The 18,560-nt window shown below is 46.6% G+C and overlaps 1 protein-coding gene across 1 annotated transcript in view; it reads left to right on the forward strand.

Annotated features, from left to right (window-relative positions):
- ARMH4 (armadillo like helical domain containing 4) overlaps positions 1-18,560 on the forward strand; it is a 102,176-nt gene that overhangs the window by 58,204 nt on the left and 25,412 nt on the right. Inside the window, exon 5 of the mRNA XM_041413665.1 lies at positions 10,102-10,356. Within this exon, the coding sequence (XP_041269599.1) occupies positions 10,102-10,356 (255 nt within the window). The remainder of the gene's footprint in view (positions 1-10,101; positions 10,357-18,560) is intronic.

Consider the following 18,560-nt stretch of genomic DNA (forward strand, 5'->3'; position numbering starts at 1 on the left):
GCTCTCCTTCCTTTATCTTGACCTTCTCTTGCCTTAGTATTTTACTGCAAAGGTTGGCAGCTCTCCAGGGGTGGCATTGCCAGATGGTTTTTCCTCTCTGAGTAGAGGTGGGGTGCTCTAGACTACAGCTCATCAGCATCTTTTCTCTGCAGGAAGCAATAACTCACTCCTGTGGAGTTTAGAGGGCAGCAGAAGCTGGGAGTCTTCCCCACTGTATGTGCCTGGCTTGCTGCTGGCTTTGAAGCCTTCCCTGAGCTCTCTGGGACTCCAACTGCAGCATTCTGCCCTTGCCAGGATGAATCTTGGATGTCTCTGGCAAGGCAGGGATGTGGGGCTAATGGGAGAGTGGCAGCAGGGGAAGGAAAGGTCGTGTGGTGTAGGGAAAACCTGATCCTTCAGGCTGGGAAATAAGGTCTCTGCTTAGCAAGGGCAGTGTGATGCAGGAGGCTAAAGTGTTTTATAGCCCTCTGGGATCTCCTTTAGAAGCCTGGGTTTCTGCATGGCAAGATAAGAGGGATTTCAGTTTCAGCTGAGCATTGGTCTCTCTCAATTTAATGAGACCTTCTGCACAGGCATTTAAAAAAAATATCTTCCTGCTCCAATACAGGATTGATGCAAGTTTCTTGGATTCCTTCTGCACTCTGTTTTCTCTGTTCTGGGCTCCTCTGAAGGCAAGTGTGGGCTGTAGCTGGGGCCAGGTGCCCTCAATGGTGAGGACTCAAGTGGAAATCTGGGTTTCTTGGCTCTGCAGGTGCCTGTTCTCCAGGGGACATGGGGCTCTTTGTGCTGTGTGAATTTGATAACTGGCACAGCTTTTGTGGTCTAAATCTCTTCTGCTCAGCCTAGACCTTTGTGCAGGGAGCCAGAAGGTTCCCTGGTGCTGGGGGGTCACGAATCCACATCTTGTAAAATGGGACAATTACAATTATCATTTGGGGAAAGGCTTTCTGCCTGGGGATGGTGCTGCCCCAGTTAAGCACAAAGGAAGGTTTTTGAGCTACAATTCTGCTCTCTCAACGTCTTTTTTTTTTTTTTGCTTAATGGCAAAATTGGGAGGTATCACATGCTCATGGTGGAGTGGCATTTGGAAGCTCAGCTCCCAAAATTACAGTTCCTGGTGTTTGCTCTCAGAATGTTTAGATGCTGCCAGATCCAAGATGTTTGGGGGTGCTTTCCTTTAAAGCTCCATGGAGCTCCAGCCCAGGACACTCTGGTTTTTGGGGGATGCTGTTGCAGGCACATGATTGGGTCCCTAATGAGGGGTCTTGGCCCTTTGGGGAGGGGCTCACTGTTGGAAGAAGTGCAAGGAGCTGAGGGAGCTCTGCTGCCTTCAGTGGGGTCCTGCTGACTTGCCTCACTGAAGGCCTGGCTCATCATTAAATATCAACCCCTGCTGCTCAGGGTTTATATTTTATGTTTCTTGGGGACCATCTGTGCTGAACTGCCTGTGGTTAATTGCATCTGTGTATTCACCTGCCTGGCTTGGATGCAAAACTGTTTTAAAAATCAAATTGCACAAGCAAAATGAAAATATGTCTAGATGAGCTTATCCTCCTCTCTGGTGGACTCTGGAGGGATGAGCTGGGTAACAAATTTCCTCCTGCCTTGACTCCTTGGTGAGCTTGGTTCTACTTGCCCTTCCTAGTCAGAGAAATCCTATAAAGGGATTATAGGATATGGGGACAGGACACAGCAGAGGATAAGTCTTGCTTTTCTGGGGGAATTGATTATGTATTTTGTCTCTGTGCCTAGAATTTGTATGTCCCTCCAGCAAGCTGAGCACTGCAGCTTTCTCTGTAGGGCTTCTGGGTACAAAGAGCTACTGGCTCAGCTGGCTTAGGACCACTGTGGGAGCCTCCCAACACCCTTCAAAAGGTGACTCTTTGGAAAGAAACCACATTGTTTTCAACTTGATTCCTGTGCTGTAACATCTGCCACGGTATTGGCAGAGGTGGCTGCACATCCCCAGCCTGGCTGTGGCTTTGGCAGGTGGGAATTTGTGAGGTGGCAGGACATGTGCCATGCTCCATCTTCTGCAAAATCTGTGCAGCTTCCAGCTGGAACCTGCTGATAGGGCACACCAGACTGGTGCTGTGGGTGAGGGTGAGTCTGTATCTGGCCCTGCAGACTCCAGATTTGGCTCTCTCGAGTGCCACCAGTCTGCCTGGACAGCAGAGAATTGTGGCACCACAGAATGGGCTGGGATGGAAGTAACCTCAAAGACCTTCTCATCCCACCCTGTGCCATGGCAGGGGCAGCTCCCACTATCCCAGGCTGCTCCAAGCCCTGTCCAGCCTTGCCTTGGGCACTTCCAGGGACCCAGGGGCAGCCACAGGTTCTCTGGGAAACCTGTGCCAGGGGTCTGGCCCTGCAGACTCCAGATTTGGTTCTCTGCCTGGACAGCAGAGAATTGTGGCACCACAGAATGGGCTGGGATGGAAGTAACCTCAAAGACCTTCTCATCCCACCCTGTGCCATGGCAGGGGCAGCTCCCACTATCCCAGGCTGCTCCAAGCCCTGTCCAGCCTTGCCTTGGGCACTTCCAGGGACCCAGGGGCAGCCACAGGTTCTCTGGGAAACCTGTGCCAGGGCCTGCCCACCCTCCCAGGGAACAATTCCCTCTGATCTCCTGCTGGGAGCGAGCTGCTCACACAGTTCAGGGTCAGGAGGGCTGCTGGCTGTGCAGGGTGCTCAGAGCTCTGATTAAAGCAGGAGCTGCTGTGCCTGTTGTGTGGTGTCAGGAGCAGCCAAACTCTGAAAATGGCAACTTAAAACCAGTGGCTCCAGAGGAGGAGGCCTTAACCAAGTGGCTCTTGAGTGTGGAGTGTTCCCAATTAATTAGGATGGCTCTCAGCTGGCTGAATTTGGAGTTTCATGTGCATTTGCAGCCTGCTGTGAACTATTTTGTGTACCACAGAACAACTTATGTTGGAAAAAACCTTCAGGACTGAGTCCAGCTTTTGCCCAAACACCTCTGTGTCAACCAGACCACATCCAGTCTTTTCTTAAACACCTTCAGCCATGGTGACTCTGCCACCTCCCTGGGCAGCCCCTTCCAATGTTTAATCACCCTTTCTGTGAAGAAATTCCTCCTGAATACTTCAGAACTTGTAGCCACTTACATCAATTTATAAAAGATGCTTCAGTTCCCCATTCTTCTTCTGAGCTCTGGCACAGTATAAGGAGCTTTTTTTTTTTTTTTTGGATGTGAAGGGTGTTTTTCTCAGAAATTAAGGCTCTGAAGGGGATTGTTGTTTGGACCTTGACTGTATGGATTAAGATCTGCCTCATTAAATCTCTACAACCCTGTTAAAAATTTAAATTAGGATGCAGAGGTGTAAATAAAACAGGCACTTAACCCAGCATGGTTAACTAGCCTGATATTATAGTTCCTCACCAGCTCTTTGGATAGCAACTAAATTGGCAAGGAACAGAAGCCTTAAAGCACGTGGAGAATGAATTATTAAATGGTTTTGGTACACACTTTCCTCTTGCCTCTTGTTTATTGCCCCTACTGAAATGGGAACTGCTCTGTGTTGACCTCTATCTTCTTCACAGCAGGTGCTGGCTCATCCCTCCTTTTTCTTGGTAGCAGAAAATGGTGAAAAAAGTCACAATTTTTTGGATCAAACCCAACTTTTTTTTTCTTTTCCCCTTTCTATTCTGAAAGTGTTTGATACAGACATCCACATTTTTGTGTACACCCTCAGCCAGGGCCTCACTCCACTCATGGGCAAAAATTCCTTCCTAATCTCCCATCTAACCCTGTCCGCTGTCAGGTTGAAACCATCCCTCTTGTCCTACCATGCCCTGGTCCAAAATCCTTTTCCAGCTCTCTGGGACCCCCTTTAGGCACTGGAAGGGTCTCTGAGGTCTCCCTGGAGCCTTCCCTTCTCCAGGCTCTCTGTTCTTTGTGATGTTCTGCCTCCAGCAGGTATTTCTCAGGCTGACCCACCTTGGTTCCCGTTTTGACCAGGCTTTGTTTGAATTTTGAACTGTATTAGATGTTTCTAATACAGAACTGTATTAGATCTTTAGATTTGTCCCCCCAAAAAAAGAGTTCACTTAAACATCACTTCAGTGTTGTAGCTTTCCCATGCTTATCTCCAAGCTTGAAGGAAAACAACAGATAAACCCCCACAGCTGCTATTATTGAAATGTAATTGGGCTGTGTGAGTGAAAGTTTTTAATGAGTTTCTGTTTGTTTTAATCTGAGGATTAAGCAGTTTGCCCTCGTGGCTCCAGATAAGCAGGGCAAGGAACATTTTCTGCTGGAGTTGCTCATGGCTGGGGTCCTTTAGCAGGTGGGAGAGTGTTGCCCATGGGGCTTTTTTGGGAGCTTTTGGAGTGCTGCAGGAGGAACAGGATGGGGAAGAAGCAGGGGCTCAGGCTACAATCAACTGAGTGGATTCAGTTGTGTTCCCTCTGGCTCCTCGTAGTCTTCACAGGATCCGAGCTGAAACCTGGAGACTGAAGCACATAAAACCAGACCTGCTCCCCAATATACGTAATTTGTGATGCTCCAGGCTGGCTTTGTCTAGAAAATAAAGCTGAAATTAAATGTTTTCTTAACTCTTGGCCTGTTGGTTGTTCTATTCCCAGGCAGTGGGGTTGAATTGACTGCTTCTGGAAGAAAACACCAACAGCTTTTTCCAATGAAAATGGAATTAGTGTCTCTGCTGGTGGTTATTATTTTTTTGGTTGTTTGGGGACTTTTTTGTGGTTTGGAAAAAAAGTCCTATGCCCACAGCCCTTTTCCTGGGGAAGCATTTTAAGAGGTGTTGTAAACTCTGTATCTGCCTTCATCTGTCTTGTCCTGCCCTGTCCACTCACAGGCCATGGCCATTAAATCTGGGCTGATTGGACTGCCCTCACTTGATAAATCCCCACTTTCTTGTCTTGATTTTTATACTGGTTGGTTCAACACCTGTACAGCCAGGGGCAGAAGAGCTGTGTGCAGCAAGCCAGGGAGCAAACCTGTTATAGCACGTGCAGTGTGTTCTGCAGCATTTTGGGGTTTTTTTCCCCCTTTAAAATAGTCTTGTGTTTCTAAACTGAGTCTCTAGCCTGGCTCAGTGTGAGAGCAATTTTGAGGTGAGTGCTGCTGGGAGTACAGTTTGTTTTTGTTTTAGGAGGAAATACTTGAATTTGGGTAAGAGAAAACAACCTTAAGTTCCACCGGGGGAGGTTTAGATTGGATAATAGAGCAAAATTTATTATCTGAATGGGTGGTGGTGGAGTCATCAGCCCTGGAGGGATTTAAGAGATGTGTGGATGTGGCACTTGGGGACATGGGTTAGGGGTGGCCTTGGCAGTGCTGGGGGAATGTTGGACTCGATTTGAGAGCTTTTCCAGCTTTAATGATTGTGTGATGTGTAAATCTTTTCTATGGCTAGGGTTATGTCATGCTGCTTTGTGTGTAGGATCTGACCCACCAGCTTTCCTCCCAGCATCCTTTCCCTGTCTCTGTGCAATTGTCCAGATGCTGAAACTTCCCAAAAGATTGAATTTTCTAGAGCACAGACAACACCACATCCTGCAAATCCCTTGGATGGCTTTGCAGTGCAGGTGCCTGGGCTTGCAGAGCTCATCCCAGGGAGGTTTTACTCTGATTTTTGGCAGAGTTTCTGTGCCTGGGTTGTTGCCCTGCCATGGCCCAGCACAGGAGCAGTGCTTGGTGAGAGCCTGTCCACCTTCCCTGCAGCCCTCCTTCCAGGCTGGCAAAGGCTCTTGCAGCATTTTGGAGCTGCTGGATGGTGACATTGACTGATCACGTGAAGGCAACACATTAATAATAAAGGATTTGTCCTAGAAAGGCCTCCCTGCCTTGACAATCAGCTGGAATCACAAAAGCAGTGCAGAAAGTGAACCTCAGGGGGAAAAAACACTTGGCAGAGGCTCCTCAGTGCCTCTCCCTCCTGTTCTGGCAAGAGATGGGAGCCACAGACCCCCCCATCCCTAATCCTGTTGTTGTTTACACAGCATTATTTACATATTTACATGGTGGTATTAGCACATAGGGGTCACCCTGCAGCACTGAACACCACACAAAACCACAGCTTAAACTGGCAAGGATCGCAGCAATCCTCTGTGGTACCATTTAAACATCTTCATCCACTGAGTTTGGTGTGAGGGAGGCTGGGAAGGGAAAGGACAGAGCAAATGACAGCTCCAGGTTTTGTCCTGCAGCTTCTTTCCTTTTTGGTTTGGAGGTTTTTTTTGTTTGTTTGGGTTTTGTTGGTTTTTTTTGTTTGTTTGGGTTTCTTTGTTTGTTTTAAATTTATTTGGGGTTTTTAATAGGCTTTTTGGTTTGTTTTGTGGGGGGTTAATTTTTTAAATTTTTTTTTGGTGGTTTTTTGCTTGTTTTGTTTTTTTTTTTTTTTTTTTTGGTTTTTTTTTTTTTTTTTTTTGTTTGTTTGGTTTTTTTTGTTTTTGTTTTTGTTGCACTTTGACTTCACTTTGTGCCCCTGAGTGAATCTGTCACCTTCCACTGAGAGCCTCTCACTGCTCAGGGCACAGCAAGATCTTTCTGCTGTGTGTTCAGCCTGACAGAATGATGCTTTCCTGGCTCTCCTGAGCAATCCAAGTGTTTGCAAACATTAATGGAAAATATCTAAATATAGAAACATCCTTCTTCAGTGAAGGTTTCTTCAGCTGAAAACCTGCTGTAGCTCCATTGCCTTCAGCAAGGTTATGAGCACAGAGGCTTCAACTCCAGCTTCTTCCAAGCCATCACATCCCCAAAAATTGATTTTTAGGCTTTTACCTGCTGGATGCTGCTGGTTTGCTTCAGATTCCACAGGTTGTGTGTTCCTGCTGGGCCAGGGAAGTGCCTCACAAGGAAGGTGTGAGGTGGTCTCAGTTCTCCTGCCTAAGCCACAGAAGTCATCGTGGATGTGTAGTTTGGTGGTGAAAAGCCTCACTTTTGGAGCAAGCACAAGGTGCTTTTGCCCCTCTGAAAAAGCAAATCCTCTGGATCTCACCTGTGTCACTAATGGATCCATCCAGAGTCTCATGATAAAGGCCACTGGTGGCTCTTTCTATTAATAAAACTGGAAAACCCCCAAAACCTGCTTAAAATGTGTTATTTCATCTCAGACTTCTTTCCTTGGGGCTCCCCTGCAGCTTCTCCAGGTAACAAATGATAGGACAAGGAGAAACAGCCTCAAGCTGCACCAGGGGAGGTTGAGGTTGGATATTAGGGAAAATTTCTTTAATAAAAGGATGGTCAGGCATTGTGCCAGGCTGCCCAATCCCCATCCCTGGAGAGGTTTCAAAGATGTGAGGATGTGGCACTTGGGGCTTAGTACAGGATTAACAGTTGGACTCAGTAGTCTCAGAGGCCTTTTCAAACCTAAACCATTCCCTGTCACACAGAAATAGTTCACACTGAGCTGCAAATGCACATGAAATTCTGGATTACTTCTGAATCAGCTGGGCTTTGCGCTTTCACTCCTTGCTGCATTCACCCTTCCCCAACAGTTTTCTTTCAAGCTGCTGCTGAGGCCTTTTGAAGGCCAAAATGTGTCAGTTTAGGAGGAAAAATGACTTTTTAGAAGGCTCTTGTGTGAAGCACAGACCTCCAGCTTGAGCTTCAGCTGTGTGCTGCTCGCTTCCATTTCCCATCTTCTGGGAGTGCCCAGCCTGCCCACGCTGCCTGCTGAGCCCCCTCTGCTGAAATCCCACACTTGGGAAGTTTGTGGGAGTTTTTTTGGAAGTGCAGCTTCCTCCTTGTGACCACCAAGTGGTGCTCTGCACTGCACCTTGCAGCTAGGCAAGCTGTTGGCATTTCGGGATGGGGCTTAAAAAGCTGATTTTGGATGCAGGAATGAGCCAGAGAGGAGAAGGGAACAAGCTCAGGGCCTTTTCCTTCCCCCTTGCAGGGGCTGTGCTACAAGGATCTCATTATTCACAGCTCTCTGCTGTGCCTGCCTGGTGATTGATGAAGCTGGGTGATCATCACATTTGATAAGTAGTCTCAGCACTTTCAATTTGGGTGTTCAGCTTGGCTGCCTGTGAGGTTTTGGAGACAGGGAGATGGCTATCTGTGCCTTCAGCCCTCCATCCTGGCAGGTGTGTGTTACTTGGATTGCTGAAAATCACAAGAAGCTTCTAAAACCCTTGTCCCTGAGTAGTTTTTCAGAGATAAAAATCCAATGCCTGTTCTCTCTTGGCTGGTTTTCCCACCCAGTGTAGGGAAAAGCTCTGTTTGTGTCCCTCTCCTCTGGTTCTGGCTGTTCAGAGTGTCTGCTGGTAAGTTTTGGGATTGTTGATAGCTGTGTTGCTCTCAGCAGAGGGGCAAGACCTACATTCACTTGGCTTTGCAGTGAGCACTCTCCAGGTGCCTCTCTCAGCTTCACAGCTGTGTGTTTTGCATGAAAACATGCATTTTGACAGAGAAAATTCTTGTCTGGATTCTAAATGCCGAGCACATTATAATACAGAAACTGCCTGTGAAATGCAGTGGGGATTTCAGGGGCCAGCTACATCCCTGGGAGCTCCATTAGATGCTCTGTGTGGTAGGAATGATCTTTCCAGGTACCAAAAGCCAGGCTCTAGCAGGGTGATGCATCTAAATCCCAGCAGCAGCTCATTTGTATGGAATACAGGAGCAGGACTGAAAGGAAGCACTGGGATTGTCTTGTCTGGTGAGCTGAGGAAAACATGCAGTGGTTGGAAGCAAATCCTTGAATTACAGGGGAGGGAGATGCCATGGCACAGCACAGTGGATGCACTGATTTCTCATATTCCCATCTCTCATGTGATATCCCAATCTTTGGAGGCCATTTAATCCGGGCTGGATTGCCACCAAACCTGTATGAGGTACAACTACAGCAGAATTAAAGTGATATTTAGGTAACAAATATAATAAATAAAGGATTTGGGTAACAAAGGGTGGTTTGGCTGGAGTGTTAGTTTTTAATGCCTGGATGCAGGTGATGGGCTCTCCCAGGCTGACTGCACCAGGAGGGAATTTTTCTGCAGGGCTGGGCAGAGTTGGTGTAAATTAGCTAAAAGTGCATAAATACTATATTTCAACTCTCAGCCTTGAAAAAGGAACAGTGAGAAATTCAAAGCATGCTATTGTTCCAGATATTATCTTTCCCTGGTGGGTGGCTCCATCAGTAGCTATTTAATAGCTCCAATGCAAATTCTGGATAGGGTGTCCCTGAGACTTTGGTAACTATAACTTGGGAAAAGAAAAACTGTGGGAAGACTGGCTGTGTATTTGCCCTGCTCTGGACTTCCTTCAGCATCTGCAGCCAGTTGTGGTTGGAAATAGGAAAAAATAGAAAAAAACCCTTTGGTCTGATCCAGTACAGTGGTTCCTGTGTTGCCATTTTAGATTCCAGTGATGAAATATGGCTTAAATATTTATTTTTCCATATGTTAACAGTACAGACAGTTTTGGAATAAATGGGTATCTGCTGTAGCAGAGAATTCGTGGAATCACAGAATGGTTTTGGTTGAAAGGCACCTTAAAGATAATCTTGTTTCAATACCCCCTTCCATGGGCAGGGAGACCTTGCACTGAATTCACAGGAATTTCCTCAGGGTCACATTTTTCAGCTCTCCTGTGAACTCTTGGCTATGCTGCCTTCTTTCCAGCACTTTCCAAGGCCAGGTGGGATGGGGCCTGGAGCAACCTGGTCTTGAAAGCAGTGCCCTTTCCAGAGCTGGGAAAGACTCCATCAGAGTTAAGGATTGAACCAGCTCATTGCTGCCTCCAAGACTGGAGATCAGGGGAAGAGCTCTCCCTTGAGCTGTGGTGGGTTGAGCAGGGAGCTCTGTAGTTGCAGGTGCCCAGGTGTTGGTACACATGCACATCCTTGTTTGCACCCTGCTGCTGGGAAGCAAAAAATTACTGTATTTCCCACTAATCTGAGAGTTTGACATCTCCTTGTTCCCCAGCAAGTTCCAGTGGTGATGAGCTCCTCCAGATGAAGCCCTGTGGGTGTTTTATGTGCCAGAGAGCAGGCACAAGTTCCTGCAGCTGCTCTGCCTCTGGAGGAGCTCAGCCTGCTGATCACCTAGAGAGATCTGTCAACCTGCTGCCTGCTGAGATATTCCCTGACATTTCTTTTCTGTCTCCCTGGCCAGAGGGTGAGGAAGAGGAAGAGGATGAAGAGGAGGAGGAGGAAGAAGAAGAGGAGGAAGAGGAAGATGAGGAGGACAAAGACATGGACCTGATGGATGAAAGCATGGAGGGTGACACGGATCTGCCAGGCTTCACACTTCCAGGAGAGACCTCCCAGGAACCCCTGGCTGGGCTGGAGAACCCTGTGGCCCAGCTGGCTGGGGTGTCCTACCAGGTTCCTGACACCATTGAGTGGGAGCAGCAGAACCAGGGTCTGGGTAAGAGAAAAGCCCCTTCTTCCTTCACCCTTCACCTCTCCTGCTCTTCACTCTGCACGAGGCAGTCCCTCCTGCCAGCCACGGGTTGGCTCTCAAGCTAAACACAGAGCAGGCTCATTCTTGAGGAATCCCAGCTCACCAGTGACAACTGGTGAAACTGGGGGGTGTCCCAGACAGCGTGACCTGATTTGTCATTTTGGGGAAAATACGGATATTCCGATCCTGCTCGTTCATTCCCAGAGCTTAGTGTTGTCTTGCTCCAAGGCTGGACAAAAAAAAAAACAAAACAAAAAACCAACTTCTCAGGTGGTATTCCTGGGCAAATCTCAGTTTCCTTTGCCCAAGATGGGTTGGTGCAGGGATATTTGTCCTGTGAGGACAAAGGAGTTGGGTATTTGCTCTTCAGCCTGTTTGCTACTTCAGCAGCATTTGTCTGAGTTCCACTTTTCTGATATTTTAAGAGGTGCATGGTCCAGTCTTGGGAAGCTGTGCTGGCAGGGTTAAGACAAACCTGCAAAGCCTCTGTAAAGCTTTATACAATTTATTCCTGCTGTACATACAGGCCCTGTGTTCAGTGTCCGGACTGACATCCTCCACCTAGGAGTCAGTGTTTGTATGTGTGAAGTCCTTGTGATGCAGGTCAGAGCTGGTGTGGGACAAGGGAGATCTGAGAAAGGAACTTGTCCAGCTTGGCAAAGGCTCTGGAATTATTTCCCAGCACACTCAATTCCCAAGCCAAGCCCTGTCAAACGCAGTGGGAACATTCCAGTGAATTTGTGGGAGCTGAAACACATCTAGACAGAAGGTCTTTATGTGTGACTGTTAGAGTTAGCTGTTCTGAGAAGCCCATCAAATAAAGAAACCTCAAAGTCTTTTTATATGTTGTCCATCACATATACCTATGTGATTTCTATCACTTCCCCTGAAAGCATAATTCTGATTTAACCTAGAGGTTCTCCTCTGTGATGCAGTTTCCAGCCTGCTTTAGTGATGTTGGCTTCCTTAATTGGATCAAAGATTGTCTTTCAAGAACTGTGTGGGAGGCTTCATTTCCAGACCTCTGTGGGAGGGTTGGCCTTTGAAGGAGAGATTGAGTTTGCAGCAGGACTGATCCCTCCCTGTCACACTAAATTTTGCTTGAAAAGCACTCTGCTGGGTGGTGGCAGTGTCAGGGCTGTCTCACATGTCCTGCTGTCCCCCTAGGAGTTGTGTGAGAGGAATAATTTTGGGTCCTTAAGGGTTTCTGGTTGTCTTTGGCAAGCTGGGTGAAAGAGGTGTGGTGCTGTTGTGTGTGACAGTGTTTGCCATGAACTTTGGGGTTACAGAGGAGGTTCTGTGTCAGACACAGCTCATGGTTTGTGCAGGTCTGGACTGGAGTCACTGCTGCATTTCCAGCTGCTGGAGGAAGAGGCTCAGGGCAGGAGTTGCATGTCTGGTACAGCAGGCAGGTGAGAAAGCAGTGACCAGGGGCTGGTGCTGTTCCTCAGTCCCCTGAAAGGGCATCTTTGCAGAAGTTTCAGACAAGGCATAAAGAGACTAGATGGTAAAAGGCAGGATTCTTCTCCCCACCTTATGTTTTGTTGACTTCCATGCACATTGGAGGAGCCCCTGTGAAGTGTGAGCTGGATCAGCATCAGAGTGATGGCTCTGAGCACCTGAAGGACTGGGCAAATGAGGATTTTGGTGTTCTCTGGAAGTCACTAGATCAAATAGTTGGGATTGCTTTTTGTTTTTAGGCTGCTGCAGCCAGTGCAAACACCCATGAGAGAGAGGGTGAGGCTGTGGCTGAGCTGAGTTCATTTTTAGGAGTTAGGTGGGACTTTTGTGCAGTGCTGTGCTGGCAAAAAAAGAGGGGGTGCAATGGGATCAGCCTCTCTGCTTGTGAGTCACCCCTCTGACTCCAGCAGGCAGACACTTATGGAAAGAGCCATTTATTCCTTTCCTGTCTGGATGACCTCAGTGGCTCTGTGACACTGCTCCTTCCCCATCTGCAGTGTGCTGCTGCTCAACAGTACTCCTAAGAGAAAGGGAAATTATTTATGTTTTAGAGGCACGAAGCAAATGGAAAACTAGATGAGGAGATTGGAGCTAAATGATCTTTGAGATCCCCTCCAACCCAAGCCATTGCATGATTCTGTGGAAACCAAGGGCTTGCATGAGCCCACACTGATAACCTAAGGCCATGGAAGGAGCTGAACCCAGGGGTGAGAGCTGATTTCCTGGGAGTGAGTGAGGAGTGGGAGATGCTTCTTCAGGAGTGTAGCCCTTGCCCTCTCCAGCTTGTGCCAGGTGAGAATTTCTGCCCTGCTTCCAGCTCTGGACTCATGGCACACATCAGGCTACCTCTGTGTCCATACTGGTCCTGGCTGTGTGCTTCTTGGTGGAGTGGGTTTGGGAGAACGAGAAAGGTGGGAAAAAGCACACAGCTTGTGTCAGCACGAAGTGAGTTGTTAAGAACAGCAGAAATCCCCCCAAACCTGGCAGGAAGCTGGAGGAGCTGCTCCCATTGCTCTGCTGGAGCACCTGGAGAGACCAGAGTCACTGTAAAAGACTTGTTAAGCTTTAGATCTGCTGGCTGGGCTATTTTTTCTTTGAAACCCGTTTTCTCCAGGTGATTAAGATCCAGTTCTTTTAATGTGGGGACTGCTTTGTAACTGCTGGACATCCCCAGAAGAGCTCTGTGTGTCTCTTTCTTCCCTAAATAGCACTGAGATGTGAAGAATTTCCCTTATTGTGTAAATTAAGCAGGGTTTGGAAGGGGAAGTTGTTCTATTTCACCTGGGATACAGCATTGGAAAGGGAGGCCTGAAGGAAGGTGACAGCACCCAACAGAGAACAGGGTGAGGGGACAACATCCAAGCACCAAACTTTTGGAGTTGGCATTTTCCATTTTTAAAACACTTTGCACACGTGTCTTCCTCCTGGGGATGCTTCTGTCCTCTAGCCTTCAGAAATTTGACATTTAATGCTAAAATCTGTGGTGCAGAAGAGCCCAGAAGTGTTGGAATAGCTGTTCTCAGGCCAGTTATTATTGAGTCTGCTTGCTCTGATGGCTGACACAACTGCAGATCCCTGGAGAACAAGGAACTGGATCCACAAAACAGCTTGGCAGAGCAAGAGACAGTTTGGATTTTTGTAGTGGTCAATGAGAAGGCACTGGAGGAACAGAATCATTAAAAATGTCAGTTCTGGGCAGTCAGATGGTCCCACATTAACTCCAGCTGAGCAAAAGCCATTTATTAGTGCCAGTAACGAGGCTGACAGTTTTACAGCCCATCAACTGTCTCTAACCAGCAATATATAGACAAAGAGTAAAGCAGAAAATGAGAAAATCTGTGCATTTATAAAATAGAATTTGACCCTCCAAAAGCCATCCTGGTGCCCTGCAGCTCTGGGGAAGCAAGGTCTGAGTATGATTTGGGATCTGGTTTGGTGTCCTGTTCAAGTGCTTTGCTTCCACAGGTTGCCAGTGAAGGACAGAGCAGCACTTTTGGACCTGTCTGCAGTCTCTGTGACAGAGGTGGCTTTGGTGTCTCTGTACTTGTTTCTTGATTTGTGTGTAGGTGGTGTGTGGTAGGCAAACACTGAACACCTGGAGAGCATCAGAGGAGCACAAAGACCAGGTGGATAACTTGAATTTTCAGGGAATAAATAGAAATACCTGATCATCCCCTGTTCCCTCTTTTGTGATGCATTACCAGGAGAACTGCAGTTGGTTGAGGTGGGTTCCAACCTGGTGAACAGTTTATGGTTCTTTAGTTTAGTACAGTTTATGGTCCTCATGCATTTTAAAGCAGGTAGACTTCGCTGTGCAACACCAAGGAGATCAAACCCCTCTGCTTCTGTTGGTGGTGCCTTCTTCTCCCAGTTCTCAAGAGTGTTTATTCCCTCATTTCTGTGAGATTTCTTAATTTAACAAGAATGAGCCAAGAGGAAAATGGCCTCAGACTTCCAAGCCATTTCTGGTGCCTTAGTGCTTGCCTGTCCTCCACATCCCAAGGTGAATAACTCCTGCTCTCCACAGCAGGTAGCAGCAGGAGATAAAGGGCAATTTACCAAACCTTTAATTTTACCCCATTGGGGCATGCAGTCGTTTGCTTTGTGCATTTAAGATGTATGGAGTTGGTGTTCCTTTCTCCATTTAGGGTCCACTTGATGTAATTTTTGTATGTTTGCTAACTTGGCATTGCACCTTTGTCTTCATCAACCTGCAGTTCCATATTACATCTGAATTTACTCTCTGTGGTGGCTTGTGTGTATGCTAGGTGCTATTTTTTATTCTCTGTTTTAACCTAAATCCATTTTTGTTCAGATTTGCCTCTCTTTAGCTGACCCATTGTGGTGTTCTTTGCATCCACCTGTTCATGGCAATACCACACTACAGGGTTGGAGCTTGTGAGAAGTTGCCTGGTTCCACAGCATTTGTTTTTGATTTCCATCTGCCCATGGAGGAATTGTACACAGGGGAATTTGGACCATCCCTGTGGATAGGATTTAGAGATTAAACAAAAAAAACAAACAAACAGCAATTTAGGAAGAAGTTATGAAGTGTGACAATATAATTCTCAACATGTAGTTTCCAAAATAGAAACCATGTCTGTGTTTCCTGTGCTTCTGTGGGTAGGACATTAGTTCTTATTATAATGGAAGGTTGTATAACTCTCTCAGGTAATGACAAGGCACTTGCATAATAAACACACTTCTGGAATGTGATTTTTTAAAAAAAATATATATAATGGATAAAAAATATTTGCAGCTCTGACAGCTACTTACAGAGAAAATAGCTCTCGTTTTATTGCAGATCTGTGGTCACAAATGACACTGCATAAACCATATAACAGATGCCTCTGGTTAATGATGGTGAGGCAGAGGAGCAGAAGGACAGTAGTGGAAGATGATGAATGCTTGAAATGTCATTTTTTACAGGAAGATAGGATTAATGCTTTTATGGGCAAAAATAACCAGCATTAGGAAGGCAGGAGCTGAGACTCAGGAATTAGTAATATGTTCTTTAATTGCTGCCCCAAATGGATCTATTTTAAGTACTCTTACAGCTCGTGGCATTGGAACATTGGAGTGCTTTTAATCTTTAATGCATTTATCTCCTTAATCACCCTGGGAAGGCTCATCTGTGTTTTAAAGGTGGTGAGAAAACCACAGAGAGGCCCAGCGACCCCACGAGTGAGCCTTTGCAGAGTGGGGGTTTGAAGGAGGGGAATTAAATTAGTGCTTTGCCTTTCCCTTCTGGAGGCAGGTTGTGCACACCTGCATTTCCCCCTGGAATGGACCCTCAGAGTCACCATCCTGACAGTCCATAGGGATTCCAGGTGGGAGAGGCTGGCAGGAGCCAGGATCAGGAGTGTAACCAGCAAATTTTCCTTCCCCACATGTTCCAAGTGCAGCTGCCTGCAGCAGTCCTGCCCTCGGTGGCCTTGCCCCATCACAGGTATTTAGGGGAGTTCTGTGGCCATGCAGGGTTTGGGTTCCAGATGGCTGCAGACAGAAATGAGCAGTCTCAGGAACAGAGATGATTATTCTTCCTGTCTTTCTGGGTGCTCCAAATAATTTGTACAGTTCCATATGTTCCTTGCTAGCTCCCCTTCCCTCTCCCAAGCAGCAGTGAAGCTCCCACCATCAATCTGTGCCTAACTCATGTTTCTGTCCCTCTTGAGGGATGTGCACTCCCTTTGGAATTCCTTCTTTTTTGCTTAAGAGATTGTTCATGGTTGCATCTTAATCCTGGAGCAGACTCATAGTTAATCAGGTTTGCCTTGTCCAAGGGAATTCTGCATGCTCTCTGTGAGCAGTGATGATCCTCTGTGCCAGCTCAGGGTGACATTCACTGCTACAAGAGCAGAGCAGCTCCCAGGAGGGGACAATTCACATCTGAGATGACATTTGCTCCTCGTCAGATCTAATTCCAAGGTGGTTTGTTGAGTGTGTCTCTCTAATATTCCTTATTTTTTGAATCTGCATGGCCCTGTGCTGGGATCTTGGTCAGTGGGACCTTCCAGGAGACACAAAACTGTGGTCCTGACCTTCCACCCTTGGGTGCTCTTCCCTTTTTCCATCGAGCACAAGGCTGCTGTGCCCTTGGGAATGACGCCAGTGTGTTTCAAAGGGAAGACAGGAGCAGTGTGTCTGCTCTGTGAGCTGGGATGAGGAGATTCCAACCATGGAGCATGAACCCCTGATGAGCTGGAGCCACGTCCTTCCTCTTGGAAACACCTCAGCTCTTGTCCTCAAGGCAGAAATCAAGGCAAAGGGAAGGGATAGAGATGAGGGAAGTGGTTGAGTCCCTATCCCTGGAGCGATCTAAAAGCTGTGTGGATGTGGCACTTGGGGACTTGGGTTAGTGGTGGCTTGGCAGTGCTCAGGAAATGGTTGGGCTTGGTCTTTGAGGGGCTTTTCAAACTAAACAGTGCTGTGATCCTAAGAGTAAATCAGAAGATTGGAGGGTGTCTTGGTGATTCCCAGCCCAGCTATCAGAAACAGGTGACACAAAGCTGTGACTCACAATAATCAGGCTGATATTTTACCCTGACGTTTTTGTTGGAGTGTATCAGGAAACAGCAGCACTGAAACATCCTTGGATATATTACTTTGAAACACCAGCCCTTCCACAATGTTTATGCATCCAGTAAAACCCATGTCAGAGGGAGACTGAGCCCATTTGTTACCAGCCTTTAAGTGCTGCCTCCAGGGGCTGGGGGAGGATTTAGAGGCATTTTCTCATTTTTGGCTCTTCCTGCCCACAGAGGAGATGGAACCCCATCAGAAAGTGTATTAAACTGAAGTTACTGGCTATAGCAGGGAGGAGTGAAGAGATCCTGCCCATCCACAGCATTTCTGCTTCTTTTCCTTCAGTTTGAAGTGAATTGGAATCTGAAATGCAGGGAACTCTCAGAACTTTGGACCTGTAAGCCAAAGCTTAGACTTAAACACAGAATTTGATTTGAGACCTTGGAAGAGGCTTCCAAACTTAGGTGCTAGAAGTGAGAATGTGGATTTATAGCTTAAAGCAGAGACATGTTAACTGGAGGAAAGTTTAGAGTTTTAGAGTTTAGGATGTAGGAAAAAGTAAAAGCAGTTCCAAAGGTAAACAAGAAGTTTTGAATGCAGCTCTGTAGGTTTGTGTGTCATAACAGGATTGGCTAAGAAAGCTTACGCTGTAGCATGAGTCCATAAGTCAAAATACTTAAGGATTGGGTCAAAAACATAAATATCCTTGTGGGGAGTGTTTCACTGGGGAATAAAAAAGCCTTAAAAAGTCTTGTAACTAAAAATCTTGTGACCTTCTAAACCATGCAGTGAAGATGTGAGCCGAGCTCACCTTTCATGCCTTTGTGGAAGATAACACAAATAAATCACATCATCTAAAAAACTCAGAGATCCCATCTCTAAATCATTCAAAATTCCTTCAAAAATCCCCTCAGAGAGAGTTGGCATGAAGGCATGGAGAAATCATCTGCCAGGCTGTGGGAGGAGAGAGGGAATTTTGGTCACTGTGGTTGGTGTGAGAGGTCCCAGTGACTGGGGAAAGTTTCTGATGGATGAATCCAAGTCTGAGGGCTGCTGCCAGTCCTGCCTGCCCTAATCCCCACTACCCTGCTAGGCACAAATTCCCTGAAATACCTGCAAGGAGGGTTCAGCAGCTGCTCTGGTGGAAACATCTGTGGAAGACTGTTGGAACCCAGGTTATTGAAAACTTCTGTGCTGGCAGGCACTGACCTCCAAGAGAACACTGCATTTGACCTGAGGCCGTGGAGAAGAAGACTTCCAAAATGGAATGACAGAACTGGGATTGTGGGTGTGGAGTTTGAATAGAAGTGTATAATATCACAGGGTGGAAAACGCAGAGTTTAAGGTTTTAAAATATAGTAATATATATAAACAAGATGGAGGTTTTAGGGCAGATGCTGGTCCTTCTTCTTCACTTCTTCTCCATGGGTTTGGGTGCTTTTGTGTAATTGGATAAAAAAATCCCCATTGCGAGCCACAAGTAATTAGTTACTGAGTCAAAAGTAAAAATAATTTAAGTGTCTTTTCTTATTTAAGTTTATCCTTAAAAATCCTTTTAAAGAGAAAGATACAGCTCCATTTTTAGTTTGTTAGAGGGAAATGCTGTAGAACTCACAGTTTGTGAAACTGTGATATAGATAAGAACTAATAAACATCTAAAGCCAAACAAGAAATACCGTCTC

This window comes from Onychostruthus taczanowskii, unplaced genomic scaffold (genome assembly GCF_017590055.1).
Source record: "Onychostruthus taczanowskii isolate IOZ18803 unplaced genomic scaffold, ASM1759005v1 scaffold103, whole genome shotgun sequence".
Classification (NCBI taxonomy): domain Eukaryota; kingdom Metazoa; phylum Chordata; class Aves; order Passeriformes; family Passeridae; genus Onychostruthus; species Onychostruthus taczanowskii.